Source organism: Phasianus colchicus, chromosome 12 (genome assembly GCF_987193195.1).
Source record: "Phasianus colchicus chromosome 12, bPhaCol1.hap1.1, whole genome shotgun sequence".
In the NCBI taxonomy this organism is placed as follows: domain Eukaryota; kingdom Metazoa; phylum Chordata; class Aves; order Galliformes; family Phasianidae; genus Phasianus; species Phasianus colchicus.
This window is the reverse complement of record NC_143447.1, coordinates 6,670,085-6,691,671: the sequence shown is the minus strand read 5'-3', so window position 1 is coordinate 6,691,671 and position 21,587 is coordinate 6,670,085. Positions and strand designations below refer to the sequence as shown.

Genomic DNA, 21,587 nt, shown 5'->3' with positions numbered 1-21,587 from the left:
TGATGACCCCTCAACAAGCATATCTGATTGCAATTGCAAAAAAAGGAAAGGAAAAAAACACCCACCATGCCATCTGCTCTCTCACACTGGGTTGGTGAGATAAATCAATTTGCAGAGGATTCCAGCAAACACCTGAGACAGAGCAAGACAAGCTGCAGGAACAACCCAGCAGGCAAGGCGCTGTCTTACTGCATCCCTCTGCCTTCAGCTCCAGCAAACTGGTTGAGCATCGCAGCCTGCCCAACCTACCAGGCTGACACAGAGGCCTCAGTGTCGTTTCAGCTGTGCACGAAAGAAACTTCCCTGCAGTCTGTGCGTCTGTAGCACGGAATAGGAATTCATTTCTGTAATTTCTTATTTCTGTATTTCGCTATGCTTGTCCTTAAACATTATTCCAGAATTATAGCCTTAATGAAATTCTTCTGAAAGCATATTCATCTCAAGATACTTTTTGTAGGGAGTATATTTTGGAGGGAGTCACATCGACTTGCTGACGTTCATAGTAACTATTGTGTGTTTAACAGTAAGAGATAACACTCAGTTTATTTCTTATGTCCGGCAAAGAGATAAAGAAATCATATTAAACAAAACAGACTCAAAGTACTTCAAAAATATTGTAGTGCCCCATTGAAAGGCTTGTAAAAGAAAACCTTGACATCTCTTCCAGAGATTGATGATGTACGGCACCTTCATTAAAGTCTGTAGTACTATACAAGTGAGTGACAAAAAGATATGCATAAAAATTCAAAGCAACTCCATTGCTTCAATGCTAATACTTAATGTTTTAACAGAGCAAAATGTTAAAAACAAAGCAACATTTACATTAGAAATTGTATTTGGAAAAACTTTACTCCTGTGAACATTACCAATTTTATTATGACTTACTGTCTTAATACAGCAATATAAGATTAATTAACAATCAACCCAGGGATGATTTTCTGAAAAAACTGTGAATACAGTCTTCACTGTTTGTCTGGGAAGAGGACTGTTATGTTCATGGTTTAACCTTTTGTTCATCACAGCATGTCACTTACCGTAAAGGTTAGATACTATTTACTGAATAAATTCAGCATGGGGGAGAATAGAGACTGCACAGGAGGGCAGTTCATATGTCCAGTACGGATGGATAGGGGAAGCTGATTGTCCAAATATTAAAAAGATTTCAATTTAAGCAGTCAGAGACAGCTAGTTCAACTTTAAACAGAAATGGTGATTATTTTCATGCAATATTCCCTCCTTTTTTGCCAAATCAATGAATTCTCTGGCCTCATAAAGCTGGTACTCACAAATTACATTCTATGAATGAAAAAGAAGTTAGATATTGAAAAAACCTAACCTGCCAGAAACTACTGACCGAACCATAACCCTTGTATTTAAGAAACCACAAACATCTTCTGCACAGTCATGTCTGTTTCTGTCTGTTGAACATATCATGTTTAAAATATTTGTATTAGTGTCTAAACCTGTGTTATTTAGAGATGAGATTAACAAACAGACCCATACAATAAGCTCTACTGCAGGAAATAAATAGAGATACTCTTTGTTTTCAGATATTTATGCGCTGCACAAATGAGAGACAGCATTGTTTGAAGTAAAGACAGACCAAAAAAACCATTTCTATAGGTATTTCTGAAACTAGAAATCCTATATTGGTCAATTCTGTCTTTGTGGCAAGCAAGCTTCCACAACTATATTCCAAAATTTTACAAAAACTAAAAAGAAAGAAACATTGCCCAAATATTACCCCCCGAAAGTATCATCTTACTAGCTTCAACCTAATAGCTAAGCTTAAGTTTCCAAAGAGTTATAAAAGAAGAGGAACTAAATTTGATAGGACAAGGGCGAACAGTTTTAAACTGGTAGATTTAGATACAGACAAAATATAAGCAATAAATTCTTCACTATCACAGGGCAGTGAGGCAGTGGCACAGGCTGCCCAGAGAAGCTGCAGATGCTCCATCCATGGCAATATTCAAGGCCAGATTGGATAGGACCCCAGCAGCTGATCTGGTGGGTGGAATCATCCCAAAGCAGAGGGTTGGGACTGGATGGCCGTCAAGATCCCTTCCAACCCAAGCCATTGTATGATTCTATGAGACGGAAAAGTAATGGATTTAGTCAGAGGGAGTATCCTGAAGAGTTACAGAATCAACTGCAAATGAGAAAAATAAGAACTTTTCCAGTTGCTGTTGTCATTCCCCCAGGTCTTAATTCCACTATCTGCACCTCCCTACTACGCAAGTAATTTGGCTCTTCTATCTAACAATCCCCAGGCTTTCATGCCAGAAATGGACTTGTGCGTGTGTCTGTGGAAAGCAACCTGCTGAGCTCAGCCCTTCCAGAACTTGCATGAAGTTTCCTTTAAAAAATAATAATAATAATAATATGTTTTTAATTCTTTGTTTTTAAATCCTGTTCAATAAGATTAGCTCTGTTCTTCAAGTCCTTCTGAAGTTCTAAACTTAGGCAACTAACTCAAGAGAAGCTAAAAGGTACTGGTTGTACTGGTTAACTAGTTGTAATATGCTAAAGTTAAATTAGAACTCTCACATTAGTTAATAAACTGCAAACAGATTTTTGCTCAATATCTACATTATGTCAGCTGCTCCCAAACTAGTATGACATTAAACACTAATGGATTCCAAAGAAAATAAGAAACAAAAGATCAAAATATAGAAAGATTTTGAAATAAACACAAAACAGTGTTTTTAAGTATTTTCAAGTCATAAAAAAGCAAAACCTCAGCTCAATTGTGGGTGTCCAGAGACAGTTATAATGGATTTCAATCCGCTGCTTTGGGAATTGTCCTGATTTTTATTTCATTTTCCCAAAAGTTTTAGTGTAAGAAATAAAAATATGGTCTATTTGGAAATATTTAATGAGCTATTCAGCCAAAGCTAAATCCAGTTCTCTTGACCACAGCCTTCATAGCAAAAAATAACTGTATGAAGGGTGCACAACACAGAATCCACTCTCCAACACTACATGTTCAAGCATCAATCCTAAATGCATGCTTACCTTGAAGATGAAAAATAAATACAAAATAAGGATTGGGGTATGAGCTACTGTTTTCTTACAAGCCAGATCTGGTTTCTCAGTTTACATACGTTGTATCTTTGAAGTGTATATACTAAAGCCATCAAATAACACCGTGCTGTTTACTACGTTGTTAGAATGACTTACTGTTCCCTAAATCCTTCCCTCCCCTTTCTCTCCCTTTCTGCCCATGAGACCAATCTCCACTCACGTAGAAGGAGTTGTGCCAAAGAGCAGAGATCTGTGCAGAAATACACAGGAGATGATGGCTGGGGATGCCAGTACACATGTGTCCAAGTCACTATGCAAAAGGAAAAGAAATGACTTGCAGAGCTATATAGCTGAGAATTCACACCAGAAACATGTCTGGCCTTCAGAGCTACTGAAGTAGCTGTTGAGAAAAGCAGACATCCTCAGAACCTGTATGTGATCATCACTAGGCAACTTCTGCCTCTCTTGTTTTCAGTACAAAGAGCATGACTAAGGTGTTTGCCATGCCCCTTAATGCCATGCCTTTGGTCCTTTAACTAGTACAGAGGCCTGTGTTAGTTAAAATCCAAGGCATTTCTAACTGAACTGAAAACACAGAATCTGGTTTGATCAAAACTAATTCCAGAGCTTCACAGAATGAAGCCATTGTTTCTCTGACTCGCTTTATTTTAGTCATTAAATTTTTCCCCCTACGGCCATGTGGAAGCTGGATTGCACCAGCACTCCACTGTCAGCATTACAAAAGAGCAGCAGCAAAAAATGACCATCTCAGCTGTACAACAAAATCAGAGAGATCAGAAATAGGGAAAAGCACCGCGCTGTACTCAGGTTTAGAATGTTGCACCTGGATAGCTGCAGTCTGGACCTCATTTAACTTGTATGACAATTGGCAGTTGTGTTCTTAGACTATGGTCAGCAGATACTTTCAGGTCTTTAGTTGGTATCTATGAAGCTATTGTCAAAACAATTTTTGCATTAAATATACCTGCATATGCACATAAAAACATAAACGAAAACTTGCATTTTATCTTTTTTAAGTACAGTTTAAAATATACATTATTTAAAAATTATTTTAAAAGTAATTTTAATGAATAAATTACTTGATATCTTTATCAATTCTTTTACTGGGTTTGAGTATTAATTAAGAGGTGACACAGATCAGACCACAGAGTCAGAAGAGTACTCAGAGAGTTTGCTCCTGGAGTTCCTGGCAGAATGAGCAATACCCACACTTCACTCTTTACAAACGTTTGTCCAGCACGTTCACAAAGACCTCCATCACAGAAGTGCTAGAAGTTATCCAGTAAGTGTGATCCACTCTTCTTTATATCCTTGCCATAAGAAATTTTTTTCTAATAGCCAAAATCACATTTCCCTTGCCAATTTAAATCCCTTTCTTCTAATCTACTTCACTGCAGAAATAAAGAACAGTTCTCTCTTTAGCACTCATAAGTATCTGGAGATTGTGTCTGCCTTCCTCCTGCAGTCTTCTCTTCAGACTAAACAACCCGAATTCATTCAAACTTCCCTCAGAGGTAACATTTTAAAACTTCCCACGGATAATCACTGCTGCCCTCTCTTTCTCTCCAAATCAGTCACTTTTTTTCTAAAAAGCAATGCAAAAAATCTAAATTAAGTTTTCCAGCCGAGGCCCCACTAATGCTGAGAAGGATGGAAGGGTCCTCTCTGTCTTGGCTGCATGTCTGAGGCAAGCATATGAATTTTTCACAAGTGGACAAGCAAAAAGTTAAGCAGCTTCCAGCTCATCCTCAGTAATTTCAGTCTAACATAATATCTGTTTCAGACATCTACATTTTGGTAAGAGAAAGTGCTACCTAGGAGCAACTAGATGCTTCTGCTAACCACTCCACATCTGAGCTCTGCTCTCTCTGATGTGAATTCTTCTCACCTTCATCTTACATGATGGAAATGCTCCAAAACTTGAATAAGCTGTCAATGCTATACATATGACCTACAACACTCTATACATTCCTGTCTGTTTATAGCACTCACCTGATTAACTGTGATGGGGCTCTTTTAAAAAAGTATATATTAATATAAAAGCATACACACAAAAGCCATAATATTCCAAGAACTTCACCCAAATTACATTGCTTTATGCTTCTTACTCTAACGTTTACTTTTAAGTACACAAAATCTGAATATTACTAATGCTTACCTTTCTGTGTTCAACTGAAGGCTGTGGGATGACAAACTGAAATCCCAGCACTGCTAGTGAACTGAGAAGTCTGAAAAAGCAAATAGGGAAACAGAATACATCATTACCACTAATCCAAATTATCTATAGCTTAATAGAGGACTTGATACTGCAAGAACTTAGATACACACTTGAATATCATTGCTAAGCAAAGCTGACTCAGTAAACTGTGTGAAATATTCTTATAGCATTCTCTTCACTAGACAGCAGGCAGCAGTAGGTACATACATATGTTTGTCTACCTATATAGCAAAAGTTCACCAAGAAGAATCCATTAATAGTATTTCACATAATATTATGTTTAAATTATTTTTTTTTAAAGTACATACTTTTGCACCTCAGCACTTGGTGTCAAAAATGAGATATGCTTCATGAGTTTAAATAAGAGTTCAGCCATCTGTGGACTGAGTCTGTTTCTAACTGTGGCTCCTCATTTTGCAGATGAACACCACCTCCAGCACAGGAAACATGTAAAGAACCTCCATGATTCTGTAGAACATAGGTTCCTCCCCAGCTGCCTAACACTTGTTAAAATTGAATAACCTAATGGGCAAAAAAGATGGAAAGTAGCGGACACAGCTCACCAGAGACTCAGGATAAGCAGCCAAACATCACCCCAGTCCCCACATCTTCAATCTGAAAGGAGTCATAATGGGAACCAAGCCCAAACAAACTTTGTTCTGTCAAGCCTCACCACCATAATGACTCCACAGAGCCTACTGCAAGTTGGGTTCAGTTAGCTCAGTCTTTTGTTTGCTAAGTTTGAAGTGAGGACCGGTTTCCCTCCTTCCAGCAAGTCCTTCAGTGGAAATTCAGAAAGGTAAGAGAGAGTGAGAATTAAGTTATCTTCACCTCTACCAGGAGTTTGAGTTCTCAGTTTACAAAGAGAATCCTTTGGACCTTCCATGAATGAAAAAGCTGCTGAATTTCAATGCAGAAATAAAACTGATGGATTTGGACACAAAATCCATCTGCAGACTAATGGACCAGACAAAATCCAGCTGTGCTTCCTACTCATAGCCCCTTCCTTTGCTGGCTATGCAGTAATCCTTTAAATATTTCACATTGTTTCAGGTATTTTCAAAGACAGACCTACTACACAAAACCAGCTTTTTATACTAAGCATTTCATTATCACAAATATATACATTCTTCTACCTGGGAAAATGTTTTTTTTTTTGAGTTTTCTGTTTGCTAGAGTTATTGGTAACAAACTGCAAAAGGAACTGTTAGCTAAGTATTGATTGCACATGGCCTTTCATCACTTCATCACCAGTCTATGCTGTTCTCAAAGAAAAAAATAACATTTAAAGAAAAAAAAAAATCATTCCTTACTGCCATACAAATTTAGAAGGAAAAAAAAGGAAAACAACAAGGCCCATTAAAATGCAGTATTTCATTTTATATAGCTATCATTTGTGATAAAGCCAAATACAAAGGAGGCAGTTGAAAGTGCAAGACACTATAAAGGAACTACAGTAAGAGCCCAGACACGTGGTTTGGAGTAAGGCTGAATAAGGCAGTAGTGGACAGAAGGAGGGCATACAAATGAAGAAGCTGATTTGTTAAACACACCTGAAATCAAAGGTAGAAATAGAACAGAACTCAGACCTCCAAACTACAAAATGACAACACCAAGTCTGTCTTTAGTTGATGTGCACATTTATTTTCCAAATGCTCCATCTCCTAACTGTTCTCAAAACTGACAAGTACTCATGTCGAAGTACTGAGCAGGCAGAGCTCAGTGGCTGACAGGCCCAGCTGACTGATGGCTGCTTAACTCAGGTTTCTGAGTAAGAACCTTGCTTACAGAGCCCATGCTCTCACAGTTCTGACGCTATTTGGAGACAAGCAGCTAGCTCAAGACACAGTCAGGGATCTACACGAGTTGCACAGCATTATCTCTAAGAGCAAACATGCTCACTTTCTTTTAGTGGCAACACTGACTTCTTTTTAGCTGGAAGGGGAAAAAAAAAGTTATACTAGCTCTAATTTAGAAGTAGCAAAAAAGTTTTGCTATTTACATTAGGAACACCTCTCACTGTTCTTCCTCTCTCAGTGAAGCGAACAGCTCTCAGTGTATGAAGCTAGAAGATACCGAAGTAGATTTCTTGTACAGTTCCTGTGCCACGCAAATTGTACTTCAAGGGCTACCGTGGCCAACTGTGGACTGCTCAGTCAGGAGTGGAAGTATTTTACCCACGTGCCTAGACTCTGCTAGTGTGGTACAGCTCATCTCATGTTTCTGACTTCCTCCCCAGGTGAAAGTCTGCAGGACAGCCTATGTCTGGAACTGCTTCAGGGGAGAAATGCAAGGAGAAGTCTCAGCAGGAAAGATAACACAAATAGCATCAATAATATGTGACAGACTCATTCTCATGTGGACTCTTTCCTGGAATATTAAGAGGGTACCACAATTCAGAGATTGGTGTCTGAAATTCACAAGAAGGAACCTTGGATCGGAGGTGTAAATAACAGTATCTCTGTACAAACAAAAGAGTATGTGGTTCACTAGCATGCAGCTGTCATTCTGAGCAGCAATCGTTGTTCCTGTAGCCTCACAGCTGCCTGCTTTGCCTGAATCTGCTCGCCCAACTATGGAAGGAACTGAACAGATCAGCTTAATAAAAACTGAGTGTTCCTCTTGTCAGGAAAACTGCTCGAAAGGTATTTCCCACATTACCCACTGGCAAGCTGTTTCTGGGATGATTAATATGAATCTCAGACTGAATGGCAGCATAGGTACTAAAACATGCAAATCTATTATTTAAAACCAGTGACTGTAATGACACAGCATCATCAACCAAAAAAAAAAAGGAACTTTCCAGTAAAGTATCCTAAAACAATGGCACATACCAACAGACACTCTAAGCAGAAACAAATACTGACAGCTTTTTTTTTTTTTTTTTTACTGTCATGTCACCAAATACCATGCCTGGGATGCATGTGCTTGATTATTTAGTCTTTGGACAGAATTTTTATTTATTCTCCTATTATTCAAACACTTATAATACAGAAGTAAGAGACGGTTAAACTGGTATGTTAAATTTGTATTTTCTGCAGCTTGTTAAGAACATATTAAATCAGATTTGAAATGTTTTGCTGCATCACTTACCTCAAAGAAACTATTAAACTGTCTACCATGATCCTTCAATGCAAAGTGTCTTGAAGCGAAAAATATTCTTCACTGTAGTAAAGCACAACGCGGGTCAAACAAATCCTACAGAAACAAACAGAAAGCATTTAACAAAGCTATTCAGTATATTTCTGGATGTTTAGAGACTGGATACAGACCGCCATTAATCATCTCTACCTGAATTCATGAGCTTTATAGCCATTCAAACTGTAAATCCAGTGTAACTCACATGGATAGACTGGGAACGCCCCATTTTGGGGGGCTGGACTTCAACACTGCTTTGCTGAAAAGGCACAGAATGCAAAATCTTGATCTCATTGCCATGGGTACAAAACTGATGTTTAACTTACTTCCATTCCCATCCCCACTTCTCTGATAAGTCAGTTGTATGATGTTATGCCTTTTTTTGCCACCAAACTGAGGATTTTATTTATTTATTTGAATTGCACGTAGCTTTGTGTAAAGACTTGTGCTCACGTCAGTCAGAGACATGATGTTACTAATCGTAACAGAAATGACGTTAGGCAAGTCTGTACACACAGCACTAACACAAAGCACCTGACAGATCCCTTCAGAAACTGCTTACTAACAGATATTCTGGATTACGAACAAAACATGCCTCAGTTCCTGCAGTGTGACTCTCAGTTGTCATACTGAGGCAATACTCTTTACGTCACTTGTTGAAAACTGAGGATACGTACGTGACGCAGACTGTCACTAACACAGCCTCAAGTCCTCAGCATTCTGTTTTTTCCAGATGTACTCTCGTTTCTGCTTTTTCATTCTGCAATAATCTTTTTATCCCACATCCTTGTACAGAGAGACTCAAACCCAATAGGAGAACAAATGTACACGCTCCTAATCTGCCTTGTGAATTACATTTCATTTGCAAAGCTGAAAACATTTTGTTATCAGTCTAGTTTTGCTGAGGATGGGGGGAAAAAATCAAAAAAAAAGAAAGGAAAAAAAAAAAAAAAGAATAGTTTTCCCTCCAAAATATCCAGGGCAAAAAGAATACCTGAAATGGCTGGACAGTTAACACTAGCATTGAATAACACAAATTCTGGCATGAAAGTTTTCAAAAGCCCAGTGAGGTGTAAAATGTGTTACTCACTGCAATACATCAAATCACCTTCCCACAAGGAGCTCTAAAGTACTATAAATCTATCTAGAAAAAGACTTAATATTTACAGCAAAATAGATCATATCATTTTGGCTGGAACAAACCACACTCCTGTACTCAAGCAGTTCGCAAGACTTTCTCCACCACGTTAAAATATTCTGCATTTCAGCAAACTTCACTATTTCACCCCAAAGTAGAATAAAACCAAACGTGTGAAACTGGGTAGGAAAATAAATAGCACGACACAGGATGGAGCAGAATTCATACCGCCTCCCCAGCCAAGTGGACAGGCTGTTCACTGCATGTAATAAAATATGCATCAAGTCATAGAAAAGGAGATTGAGTAAACAGACCCTAATTCATGCCTCCTCCCCTTTCACACTGTAGGTGAGTGATTCTAATGCCTTCTAACCGCTACCAGCCTCGGAACTTCTACTGTCAACTCATGAACTAATCATAAGAATCTTTCTTTCCTCTTGATATTTACTGACATTTGCTCTGACATTCTCAACATGACCCACAGAGTGTTTTCAATTATCTCAGCCTCACGTGCTGCTAGTAGTCAGACACCGCAGCCCGTGGTCAGCAGAGATCAGACAGGTGTCCAGATTAAATTAGAAAATGAAAGCACAATTTGTAATGGGGATTTCAAAAAAGGGGCAGAGATGGACAATGACAGCAACTTCAAAAAAAGGACTCTAGTAGGCTTATAGACAATCTCAGTTTGCTGAGATGGACACAACCACATGTCTCAAAGTATTAAATAATGCAATACATGGAATTACCAGGACAGACATCACGGACACCGCACAGGAAGTTAAGCAAGAGAGATGTCTACTGCGAAGTCAACAAGGAGACTTCCCCCTTGGCTAATTAACTTTAAAAATGTCTTACCATGAGGTGATCTCACGAAAACAAGGGGAAATGGTTTTAAGTTGAGGGAGGGAAGATTTAGATTGGATGTCAGGGGGAAGTTCTTTACAGAGAGAGCGGTGAGGTGCTGGAACAGCTGCCCAGAGAGGCTGTGGATGCCCCGTCCCTGGAGGTGTTCAAGGCCAGGTTGGATGGGGCCCTGGGCAGCCTGGTCCTGCCATTAAATTGGGGAGGTTGGTGGCCCCACATATGGCAGGGCATTGGAGATTCATGATCCTTGAGGTCCCTTCCAACCCTGGCCATTCTGTGATCTAAAAATTTGCTAAAAGCTAATGATTTAGTTGCCTTAACAGCTCAAACGCCACAGGACTATTCATACACAACTTTTCACATGACTTTACTCTTTGTGCATCAAGTGGATGATACTTCACAAATTCCAATGTGATTTTTGCATCAACCTGTACTTCACCTAAGTCCTGTTATTCACTTATATCCGTATCCATCTGTGCACAAACCATAACAGAAAGTTCTTAGTAAGTCCATATGGCCACATATGTACTGCAACAACCAAAGACCATCTATTCTAATACACAGCAATGATGTGAGGTACATCATGCACAAACACACGTAAAGCTCAGTTTGGCTCCAAATTGCTCTAAGCCTATTTTATCTTGTTGATTTAAATATATGACAAGTCAAGTTAAATTTTCCTCAACATTTGTCTTCCTGCTTTGATTATATAGTTTGCCAGCTACTGGTAAGCAGCAGCTTGAAGTAGCTATGAAATGGGAGCATCATTTCAAAGCCATTTCCTTATGTGCAAAGTTCTATTCGTGTTCTTTAGAAAAAAAACATTAGTAAACAACATTTAAATTTAAATACTTAAATTTAAAAAGTATACATACTCTGTAAGATTGCCTTTGAATCTATTCCCTTGTACAATGGTAAAGCATGGAGTATTTACTAGTTTAGTTGCTCACGTCTATTAAATTATGCTGAATGCAAGTCCTTGAGATTGCATCCAGAAGTCACTACATTCACAACACTTTGATAAAGCACCTCACAGTACACCAAATCTACCTAGCTCCACAATTGAGTGTACACTCAACAGCTCATACCATATCTGTTGACATCTACCACCAGAGTTTTAATCTCCTCAAGAATTCATTAATTACATTAACACATACAGTACAATCTTGAAAGTAGAGGGAGAGCCTATGAAAACAGGCACTCATTTTACACACTGTGAGTCACAGTCATATGACAAGACTGGTTTATTCAGTATTTCTCTAGATTCCATTTTTTTTTCTTAAATCTTTTTTATATCATTGGTTATGAAGAATTAATTTAATATTTGCTGAGCAGAGATTAGTAATAAAAAAACATAAAAATGAAAATATTATTATAATGAACCTGATTTAAAAAACACTTTAAACTTCTTATACACAATAATAACCTAACTAAGCATAGATTTCACATTGTAGTAATAGTTATACACTGTGTACTTTAGCAGCTATTTTGTAGAAATGCAGTCAAGTAAGAATTGTGTACACAATTATTGTGCAGGTAGAAGATACTTGCCTTCTGTAACGATGAACATTATTTTCTAGCCAGCTAACTAATGAGAATATTTGCCTGGCAGTACACAAGCCATATTTTCAAATGTTTAACAGCTGACCATGAGAATTAGCTTTCATGCTCTTCCATAAACGTTTCAAACATGTGCCCAAGCATCAATATCCTCTGCACTGAAAAAGAGGAAACAAAATTTAGGGGGCTGTACTTCACAGTACAGTTTTGTTGGCCTGAGTATTGGGCAACATTTAACAGCACACACAGGCAAAGATCAAGCGTTCCTCCCTGTGACAAGTACCCTTTGAATTCTTTCATTTACTAGTAAACAGATGCATCATTAACTCTCCATGTGACTCCAACACAAATAAAAGACCTGATGCCAAACTACCCATTCTCTAAATTAGGGCTGATTCACACAACAGGACAATAGAATCAGCAGTGCTCTGAAATATTTCCAACAAAGTCAAAGTTCTCAACTGCACAGCTGTGATTCTCAGATGAAGAAATGAAATAGCAGCTGGATGCTTAAACCTACCATTGTCCTCATGGAAAACCATTTGGTGTTCCCATCAAGATACTACAGGAACACACACAGGAGCAAAATAATATTTTCACAAAGTTCCCTCTCCTCTTCTTAGAAGACTTCTCTTCTGTTTGGGGCATCAGTGTTAGCACACAGCAAGAAGAGAATGTGATGGAGACCTGAAATCTTTGTTTGCTTATTCAGAAAAAAGTATTTTCTTCAGAGTATCAGTGGAGGAACCAGCACTTTGCAGAAGCAGCGCTCCAAAGAACAGTGCTTTCTGGAAACCCTTGTACTTAGTTCCAAAGCAGATGAGCAATGAGGCTGTACTGTAGAGGGATGCTCCAATAATCACATCAAACCACGTTTCAAGCTTGCTAGCCAGCTTCTAATGGATTCATCCCAGTGGAAGAGTGCACCACAGACCATCAAAGTGATCACAGTGAGCAGAGTATTGTCAAGTCTGTCTACATGTTTCTCTTCTGGGTTGTTAGTTACTGATATTTGTTACTGATGCTTAACTTTCTACTGTAAAACCTTAAGCAGCAGAACAGACACTAACTGGAATATACATCTATAAATATATCATTGGCATCCACTGAGACTCCCATTAAAATCCTTGGGGCTCAATTTCACATTTTGGCCACAGTAATTCCAAGAGTTCTGTAGCATTATTCTTACTTTCTGTGCGAAGAGCTAAAAAATGAGATAAAAACCATCCTCAGCAGACTTCAGAGATTTATCTGCCTGTTATATAGTACAAAACAGAAATAGACATTTGGGAGGAGTACCGACCATCTTCTAAGTAGGTGCAGTATATGAGAGTAACATAGGGCATCAGCTGGCAAGGGGCCAGATGCAAGCATATGGAAGATTCTCAGGCATCCATATGAGGATATGTTTTAGGGACCACTGAAAAACAACTGACATGCCCAGAGCAAACAGTGATACTATGGAATTCAGATAAATTCTACACATCCCTTTGCTGAATAAAACATAATTCAACTGCTGTGATCTGTTCATACCTAGCAGTGAGACTTGTGTGTGATGCTTTATTTTTAGGAGTCAGTACAGATAATTGTGAGATCATGAACAGAAACACAGCTCACCACATAGCCTACACATCTTGCACAGAACACTTCAGACTACGCTCCTCAAACATCCTAAAATGAACCGATTATAATATTTCACTTAACTGTTGTCAAACAAAGCAGTAAGAATGATGAGATTCTAACTTATTTCGGATTAAAATCCTGTCTGATCTGGGGCTCCCTACACACTGGTACAGAAATGCAACAATGGAATTCAAAGATTTATTGCTTTCTTTCATGTTTCTACATAATGAAGGATAATAGGTCTAATGAGAAGTCTGAAGAGAACTATTTCTTTCATAATTTTGAGACAGAATACCAGAGAATTTAAAGCCAACATGAAAGCGTAAACTTTCAATGGATCTCTGAGAGCCAATAGCAATAATGACAAGAAGCCTTGTAAAACTTTTGCAAATATTAAGTTCTGCATGTAAACAAACAGCATAGGTACAACTCAGAGAACTCATTGAAGAACTGTTGACTTAGCTTTCACCCACAAAAAAAACTGAGATGAGAGTACAACACAACAACAGCCATCAACTGCCCTACCCTCAGCCTCTGGACTTGAACAAAATCTTCTTTAAAAGTTCACTGTTGCAAAACCAGGGAGGCAACCACGATAGCACCATCAAATGCCAATGGTGTTGCTACACCATTTAAAGAAGCACATTTGCAAAGATGCATCTCCTCTTTATGTGAGGATGTCAGTGGAGATAAAAAAGGAAAACACTTAGTCAGCTTTCACAAGAAGCAGACAAGAGCATCACTGTAACTTGAAGAAAGAGACATGAAGATGCAGTATGATTAACAACAGCAGAAGATATGTAAAATTCATGTGTTCAGAAACCCAGAGACAATTTATGTTCTCAATTATCATACCCCTTCAGAATGAAACCACTGACTATAATTCTCCTGAAGTCCTCACTCAGATGAGGGTTGGTGCACACTTGTAGAAAAATCCTGATGTTTGTACCAATCATACCTCCGTGCCTCCTCCATCTGAAAAATGAACTCCAAGATCCTCTAACAGAGAGCAGTGGGAGCTGTTTGTAGTTACCCTGCCCATCTGAAAGGGATTTTAGGTATCCTACAAGTCTGGTCTTGCTGCTATGCCTGTTATGCTCTGGTGGTCCAGATGACAGTCAGTATTTCAGCCCACTTAACATAAACTGCATAAACTGTTACACTCCCATAGGAGATATCAGTCCTTGACACAAAACCCCACGATAATCATACATTCAGATAATCTCAGGCTATTTCAACAACAAAGTTGAAATATTTTACTGGCTGTATATTAAAAAGCTCCCTATTAGTAAAAAAATTATTTGGCAAATAGCATGCAGCAGCCTGTGAAGAATAACTTTATGGCTGACAGACAAAAGATACTAACCTCACTGAATCAGCAGCAACCACTGTCACGCTTGCTAACAGCATTACGCAAAAAAATAATGAGTCAGGAGTGCTGTATTCTTCTGACTCCCATCTGTCCTTTCCACGTCAGGTCTTAACCTTGAGCTTTTCCTGCTTTAAGCAGTCCTACATCTCACAACTCAAGCACACACCCTGATTGGAAGGGAAAGTGTTGAGTACTTCAATACAGTTACCCATTGGCAACGCATACAGCCGTCCGGTGGCACATAAACCTCACTATCTCTGTTGATCAGATGTAGCTTAAAACCAGTAGTTACTCGTGTAGCTTCAGACACAGCAGTGATGCAAGTCACAACAAAATCCACTCTCACCTTTCACTTCTCTTTTCTGACCACAATAAATGCTGAGCCTCTTCCAGTTTCTCAAAGTAAACTACAGTGCAGAACCCTCAGCCATCCCCACGCCATGCTTCAGGAACTTTTGTGACCCTCCTCACCCATGCAAACCTATTCAAGTGGCTGGGACTTTGCCTAAGTAAAGGAAGAGTAAAGAATTCTGAACAGAGCCCTTATTGTGTCAGGTAAAAAGAAATCAAAAGGTCATCTCTTGGCAGTAGAGCCTGAACTTATTTGTGCTTAAGGGCAGGTTAATATAGTGCACTGACCTTCACCTGACATCACTTGAAGCTACAGGAAAACGTACCCAAGTGCCTGAAAACCAAAAAATAAAGATTCAAAATGTGAGCGAGAGACTTTTTGGCATTTCAAGAAAATATGTACAGCTGATGGCAAATTGCTGGGAAAGAAAACAGAGTCAAACAGAGTAACTCCTGCAGCACTGTGAGCTGCAGTTAATGCTTTAAATATTCCCTACGCAACAGGCAGACGATGCAAGATCAGTGGGGATCTCTTTAAAAAAAAAAAAAAAGTGCCAGTTTTTTATTTTCTTTAAATTAACAGTTAGAGTTCACTGCTGTTTAGCATACTGCTAAATGTCAGTAAAAGAGACCTGAGGTCTAATTGAGTATCCACTGCTGGAGACAGGGAGAATTCGTGCTGAAAGGAATGCAGCTCAATCAGTTCTCTTTGGACACTGACTGACACTGGGGCTCCTGGGTAAGCCTAAGACGTGCATGGTTTGAGTAAAGGGGAATTCTGAAACGCCCTTGTAACATAACTTTGGGAAACCAGCATATCAAAGAGCAGAAACACACCAATCAACACCGCCTTTCCAACCCTCAACTACCAGCAAGATACATTTGGAAACAGTTTCTCTCCCTCTTCCATTTCAAAGCGACAGAAAGAAATCACAACTTAATCACAAGCAGCGTGGTTCAAGAGTCAGATCGGTTTCTGTCAATTCTAGCAGTATGAGAGCAGCATTTTAATCCTTTCACGCTTCCATCATCCAAAACCACGCAGGGAATTTTTTTTCTCATTTCAATTTATTGCTAATTATAATTATTTAATTTTCTACCATGCTCCCAATTGGTGCCAGCAGTATTGCCAGTGCCCGAGGAATAAATCTGAAACTGATCCTGCAACATTTCAAACTTCTTATGAGAAGCAGCCAAAGTTCTTCAAACTCATTAGTGCCAACATGAGCAAAACCTTGAGCTGTAAGGAAAAAAGTCTTTTTGATGCACTATCTACACGAACAAGTACAAACAATAGCTGAAGAAGTAAAGAATACAGGATATCACATTTTTAATGCCTGGTTATCACTACGAAAATCAAAACTGACATCCAGCCTTAACCCCCACATTTCAACACACAAGCAGTAATTCCTGGGCTGCCAAAGCTGAACAATACTAACAGTTAATGGTTAACACACTCTGTTCTTTTAAATCCTTATTCTTATGCTGTTTGAGTTCAGCACACTCCACATGATGCCCTGAAGATCTGCAAGGTTTGTCTGCTGTTCCACATCCACTTCCCCAGTGAATGTAACTTCACAGAACTACTGGAACATGAGACAGAGCCTTCGCTGCTGCCAGATTAAGTTATTGCATCCATTCCGAGTAATTCATCACCCTTTTGGGCAGCTTGTGTCATGGGATGTCATTTTATTGTAATTAAGCAGGGTGGGATTGGACGGGCTCTTGCTTCCCTTTGCCAATCTGATAAGCAAAATCATTCTTCTTTTTACTTTTGTAGCAATGACATTTTAGATAGAAATAACCGAACAAAAATAAAGTATAACATAAAACCAACCACTATCAGCACGACTTTACCAAACCAGGATGAGAGCAATCACTGTAACCATGGAAAAAAATCCAGGACCGAATGTGAAAAAATCTGAAAACTTTCCAAGCCAACATTTACTCTCGACTGTTGTCAACTGTTTTGCTGAGTTTGCCATCTAGAGCTGCAGCTCTCCTTCCATGCGCTTCTGGCCAGCTAATCCAAACGGAGTCACCGGGGAATCCGCCTGATGCAGGATTACAGATTTCAGTCATACCATTCTTGAGTATCTAAGTGACGTCTGTCTCCTGGAGGAGTAGGATTCTTCCACAGACCCAAGTGCTGACCCAGCAAGGCCTGGCACAGCAGATGTTTCTCATGAAGAAGAGCTTTCAAAAGAGGGCTTCTTTATCCACCCTCTTTCCAAAACAAGAGCAGAGAGAGCGCGGCGCAGGGCGGACATCAGAGTCCTTTATGAAGGCAACTAGCAGGAAACCACACTACTTCTGCGCAGGGCTACAGACCACGTCCTTCAGGCTCACAGCAAGCATCAAGCTCCAGGCAGTTCACCGTTCCTCTGTCACACTAGGCCACACAGTCATACAGACAGGTCTTTGGGGCAAGCAAGGCCCAAGGCATCATCTTATCCAGCAGCAGCCTTGCTTCCACATGGGCACAGGCAAGTTCAGTGAGATTCCAGTCACCCCTAGGTTTCTCTGCTGAACTTCATTTCTGTATAGTAGATCTCAGTACAACCCCTCGAGACAGAGTAGGAAAGCTGAAAATCCCATCACACAACAGCTATCCCTTGAATTTAATACAAAGGGAGTGTTATTTTCTTACTTAATATTTTAAGAAGGCTGGGTTTAGGGAAAAAAATGTTAACTAAGAAAAGTGAAATCAACAAGAATGCCATTAAAAAAACCATCGCTTTCTAAAGAAGTGCATTTCTCTCCATATTTAATCACATAAAGCTGGGTACTATAAGTTTACAGCAGTTTTAAAACAAGTGGAAACAGGACCACAGAAATAGCGAATAACCCTTTTGCTGATTCTCTGTAAAGGACTGAATTGTATCTACCGAGCTCTGTATTTAAACATGACTTTTTTTGGTACCCAGAGAGACTGCCAAGGCCCCACTTCCAGGAACTGACGATGTGACAAGCACTGCTCCCAGTAAAAGAGCAAGGCACCAGCTCCTGGACTGCCAAAGAGAAGACTGCAAATGCAAACTCTAAAGAGCTCGGAAAACATCAATCCAGACTCACTGATTTTAGAACTTCCTTATTTGTAAAGCCAGACTCTGACTGGGGCAAATCTTCCTTTATCTTTGTAAAGGCAGATTGTGCAGCACACTAATAAGCTGCTGGCTTCTGGGACACTGCTAATGTCACCACCTGTTCAGCAAAAATTTATTCCCGGAGCTCTGAAGTCATTTCTTCCTCTAAATCTGGTGAGGACATTAGATATATCTGTGCTAATAAAGCCTTGCTCCTGCTTCTTTTTTAAACCAGTTATAACCTGCCAACTTGATTCAGTGGTCCTCAGAAATCACAGCTATTATATTGCAGGGCACTCTCTGTTCCCAAAATGTTTCTGTTTCACAAAATGTTGTCCTGAAGCGATAAGGAAAAATGTTTGAGGAAAGGAAAGGCCTACACAATGGGCAGGGCCAACCTCCAGTTACATCAACACTTGAACATTGTCACGTTCAACATCAATCAACTCTTGCAAGTTGGGAATATGAGCCAAAGCCTGAGCAGACAGTTGCATTCATGCATTCTGTCAATTCCTTTCCACCAGCTATAGTGGTAATCAGAGAATGAGCTTTTACCACAGTTCAGACCCACTGAGGAAATAATGAGCACCATGTGCTGGTAGGACCAGGAGATGCACAGAATGAGTTCCTTACATGTGAATGCATGCATATCAACAAATGGGCTTTAAACTAATACTGAAACGGTGCTTTAAAGTGCCAGTAAGATGTCACAGCTTGAAACAGTGGTTATTCTTTCCAATGGCAAGAACACACCACATGGGAACGCCTTGATCCAAAAGTCTCTGAAGTTACTGATAACATTTTCCTTAACTTTACTGGCCCTTAGGATCAGAGCTTTCAAGCAAGCAGATGGCCACTCTTATGCTTACTAAGAAAAGGATCCATAGGACCAATGGAAAAAAATCCTTTTTTAAAACTAATTTTTCCATATATGGAGTATGGAATCTTCCTGTGAGGGGAAATTCCAAAACCAGGACCAAAATAAATACTGAAGTGGGATGCCAAGAAGTAGCAGCACAGGACTGATGTGAAATAGCCAACAAGCAAGTCCTCCAGCTGCAATTGGAAGAAACACAGCAATAAACCTCAGAGGCACATGCTACACCATTTGTTTTCGTTCCTTTGCAATAGATGTTTTTATTCCAGTGCCTTTTTTTGTTTTGATTTGTTTTTAAAGAACTCAAAGCAATGTGTATGCACATTTTATCTTCAAGAAACTTAACAATGGTAAACGTTCTGTGATTGTATCTTCTTCAGAGATAAAGGCAAAGGAGAAAGACACCAGTGAGAATGATCAGCAGGTCAATGGTACTGCTGAAAAGAGAGACCCACATTCCAGCAATTCACACACAACACCTGGTCAGAGACAGAGATACTCTTCTTTCAAAAGGATTATATTCAGATCCTATCAACACTGGAATTTTTCTAGCTCTTGCCAAGAAGCCCCAAAGTGAACACTTGGTACTACCACTTAGAAGCATGCAACGGATGTCCGTAGATGGTGCTTACAGCTCTGCTTGTTTAACAGCAACCAAAGTTACATGCACTGACCCATCTCTGGGAATGCCAGAACTCTGCGGGAGAAGCTGCACAAATGCGATTATGTGACATGACACTCACAAGTCCCCAAGAGAAAACTGGGTGGGACAGAACATTCCATAAGGAGCCGAGTTGTTTCAAATCATAGAATTTGTATCTGCCATTGCCAACTGGAACAAAGAACACAACAACAAAAATGAACCAACTCTGAAGCACACATTCTGCAATGGTCTCTTTATACATGGTAAGAGATGAGACTACATTCAGAGCCCATCACAACGCTTTCCCAAGCATTCCTTCTCACTTGTATCTGCCTAACATCTCCCTAATTAATCTTTTAAATTAAGTACATGCATTCTCCCTAAACATCTAACGTACATAAACAGAATTTTCCAGTGTAATATATTATCCTGAATGCAACAGAAGTTATTTACACGCTGATACATGTAAATAAACAACTCTTAGATAATACAGATCAGCAATGCACAATTATGTCCACTGATCACACTGAAACCACTTAAGCTCATAACAGAATTAGCCTTGTAATTATCTGATTCCTCCTCTGCACTGTATTAACATCAGGTTAAGCTGCTTTCTGAAAACAAATGAATAACCGAGCTGCACACGTGCCCATTGCAGAGAACAAGGCTCCTCACAGCATGTTCTCCAGCCAGGTAAGGGAAAGGAGAGCACCATGATCATGGGACATGTCTCACAACTAAAAGGGACAGAATGCTTTGCCTGTCTACAGTGACAGTGTCAGCTGACAGCCAGCGGAACACAAGCCAGCAGTGTGCCCAGGTGGCCAAGAAGACCAATGGCATCCTGGCTTGTATTGGAGACAGTGCAGCCAGCACGAGCTGGAGCTGATCGTCCCTCTGCATGCAGCTCTGTTAAGGCTGCATCTGGAATAGTGGGCCCCTCACTGCATGAAAGACACTGCGGCCCTGGAGCATGTCCAGAGAAGGGCAATGAAGCTGTGAGAGGTCTGGAGCACAAGTCTTATGGGGAGCAGCTGAGAGAACTGAGATTGTTTAGTGTGGAGAAGAGGAGGCTCAGGGGAGGCCTTATCGCTCTCTACAACTCCTGAAAGGAGGTTGAGGTGAGGTGGCAGTTGGCCTCTGCTCCCAGGTTACAGCGATAGAATGAGAGGTGATGGCCTTTGGTTCCACCAAGGGAGGTTCAGGTGGGATATTAGGAGTGGTGATGCACTGCACAGGCTGCCCAGGGAGTCACCATCCCTAGAAGGGTTCAAGAAACATGTAGACGTGGCACCAAGGGACATGAATACTGGGCATGGTGGGGATGGGACTAGATGATCTCAGTGGTCCTTTCCAACCTTAATGATTCCTACAGTCTTCTAAAATTGAATCCCGTTGTGATAAGACAACACAACAGAGGACAAAGTTAATTTTTTTTATGCATTTTCTGAATTTTAAGTGCTTAACCATGAAACCTTAATGTTCTCTAAGAGAATAATTTTGCCTACGAACAGGAGAGGAGTCAACTGTTTGAAAGGGTAGATAACAGTAGGACAAGGGGAAATGCTTTTAAGTTGAGGGAGGGAAGATTCAGGTTGGACGTCAGAGGGAAGTTCTTTACTAGGAGAGTGGTGAGGTGCTGGAACAGCTGCCCAGAGAGGCTGTGGAT

The 21,587-nt window shown here is 39.8% G+C and overlaps 1 protein-coding gene across 2 annotated transcripts in view; it reads right to left on the bottom strand.

Moving 5' to 3' along the window:
- THSD4 (thrombospondin type 1 domain containing 4) overlaps nucleotides 1-21,587 on the bottom strand; it is a 268,971-nt gene that overhangs the window by 240,691 nt on the left and 6,693 nt on the right. For both annotated transcript variants that reach the window (XM_090148779.1, XM_031616470.2), the window contains exons 2-3: nucleotides 8,360-8,464; nucleotides 5,207-5,276 (exon numbers count right to left, since the gene is read on the bottom strand). In XM_090148779.1, the coding sequence (XP_090004905.1) occupies nucleotides 5,207-5,276; nucleotides 8,360-8,388 (99 nt within the window). In that variant the 5' untranslated portion in view covers nucleotides 8,389-8,464. The remainder of the gene's footprint in view (nucleotides 1-5,206; nucleotides 5,277-8,359; nucleotides 8,465-21,587) is intronic.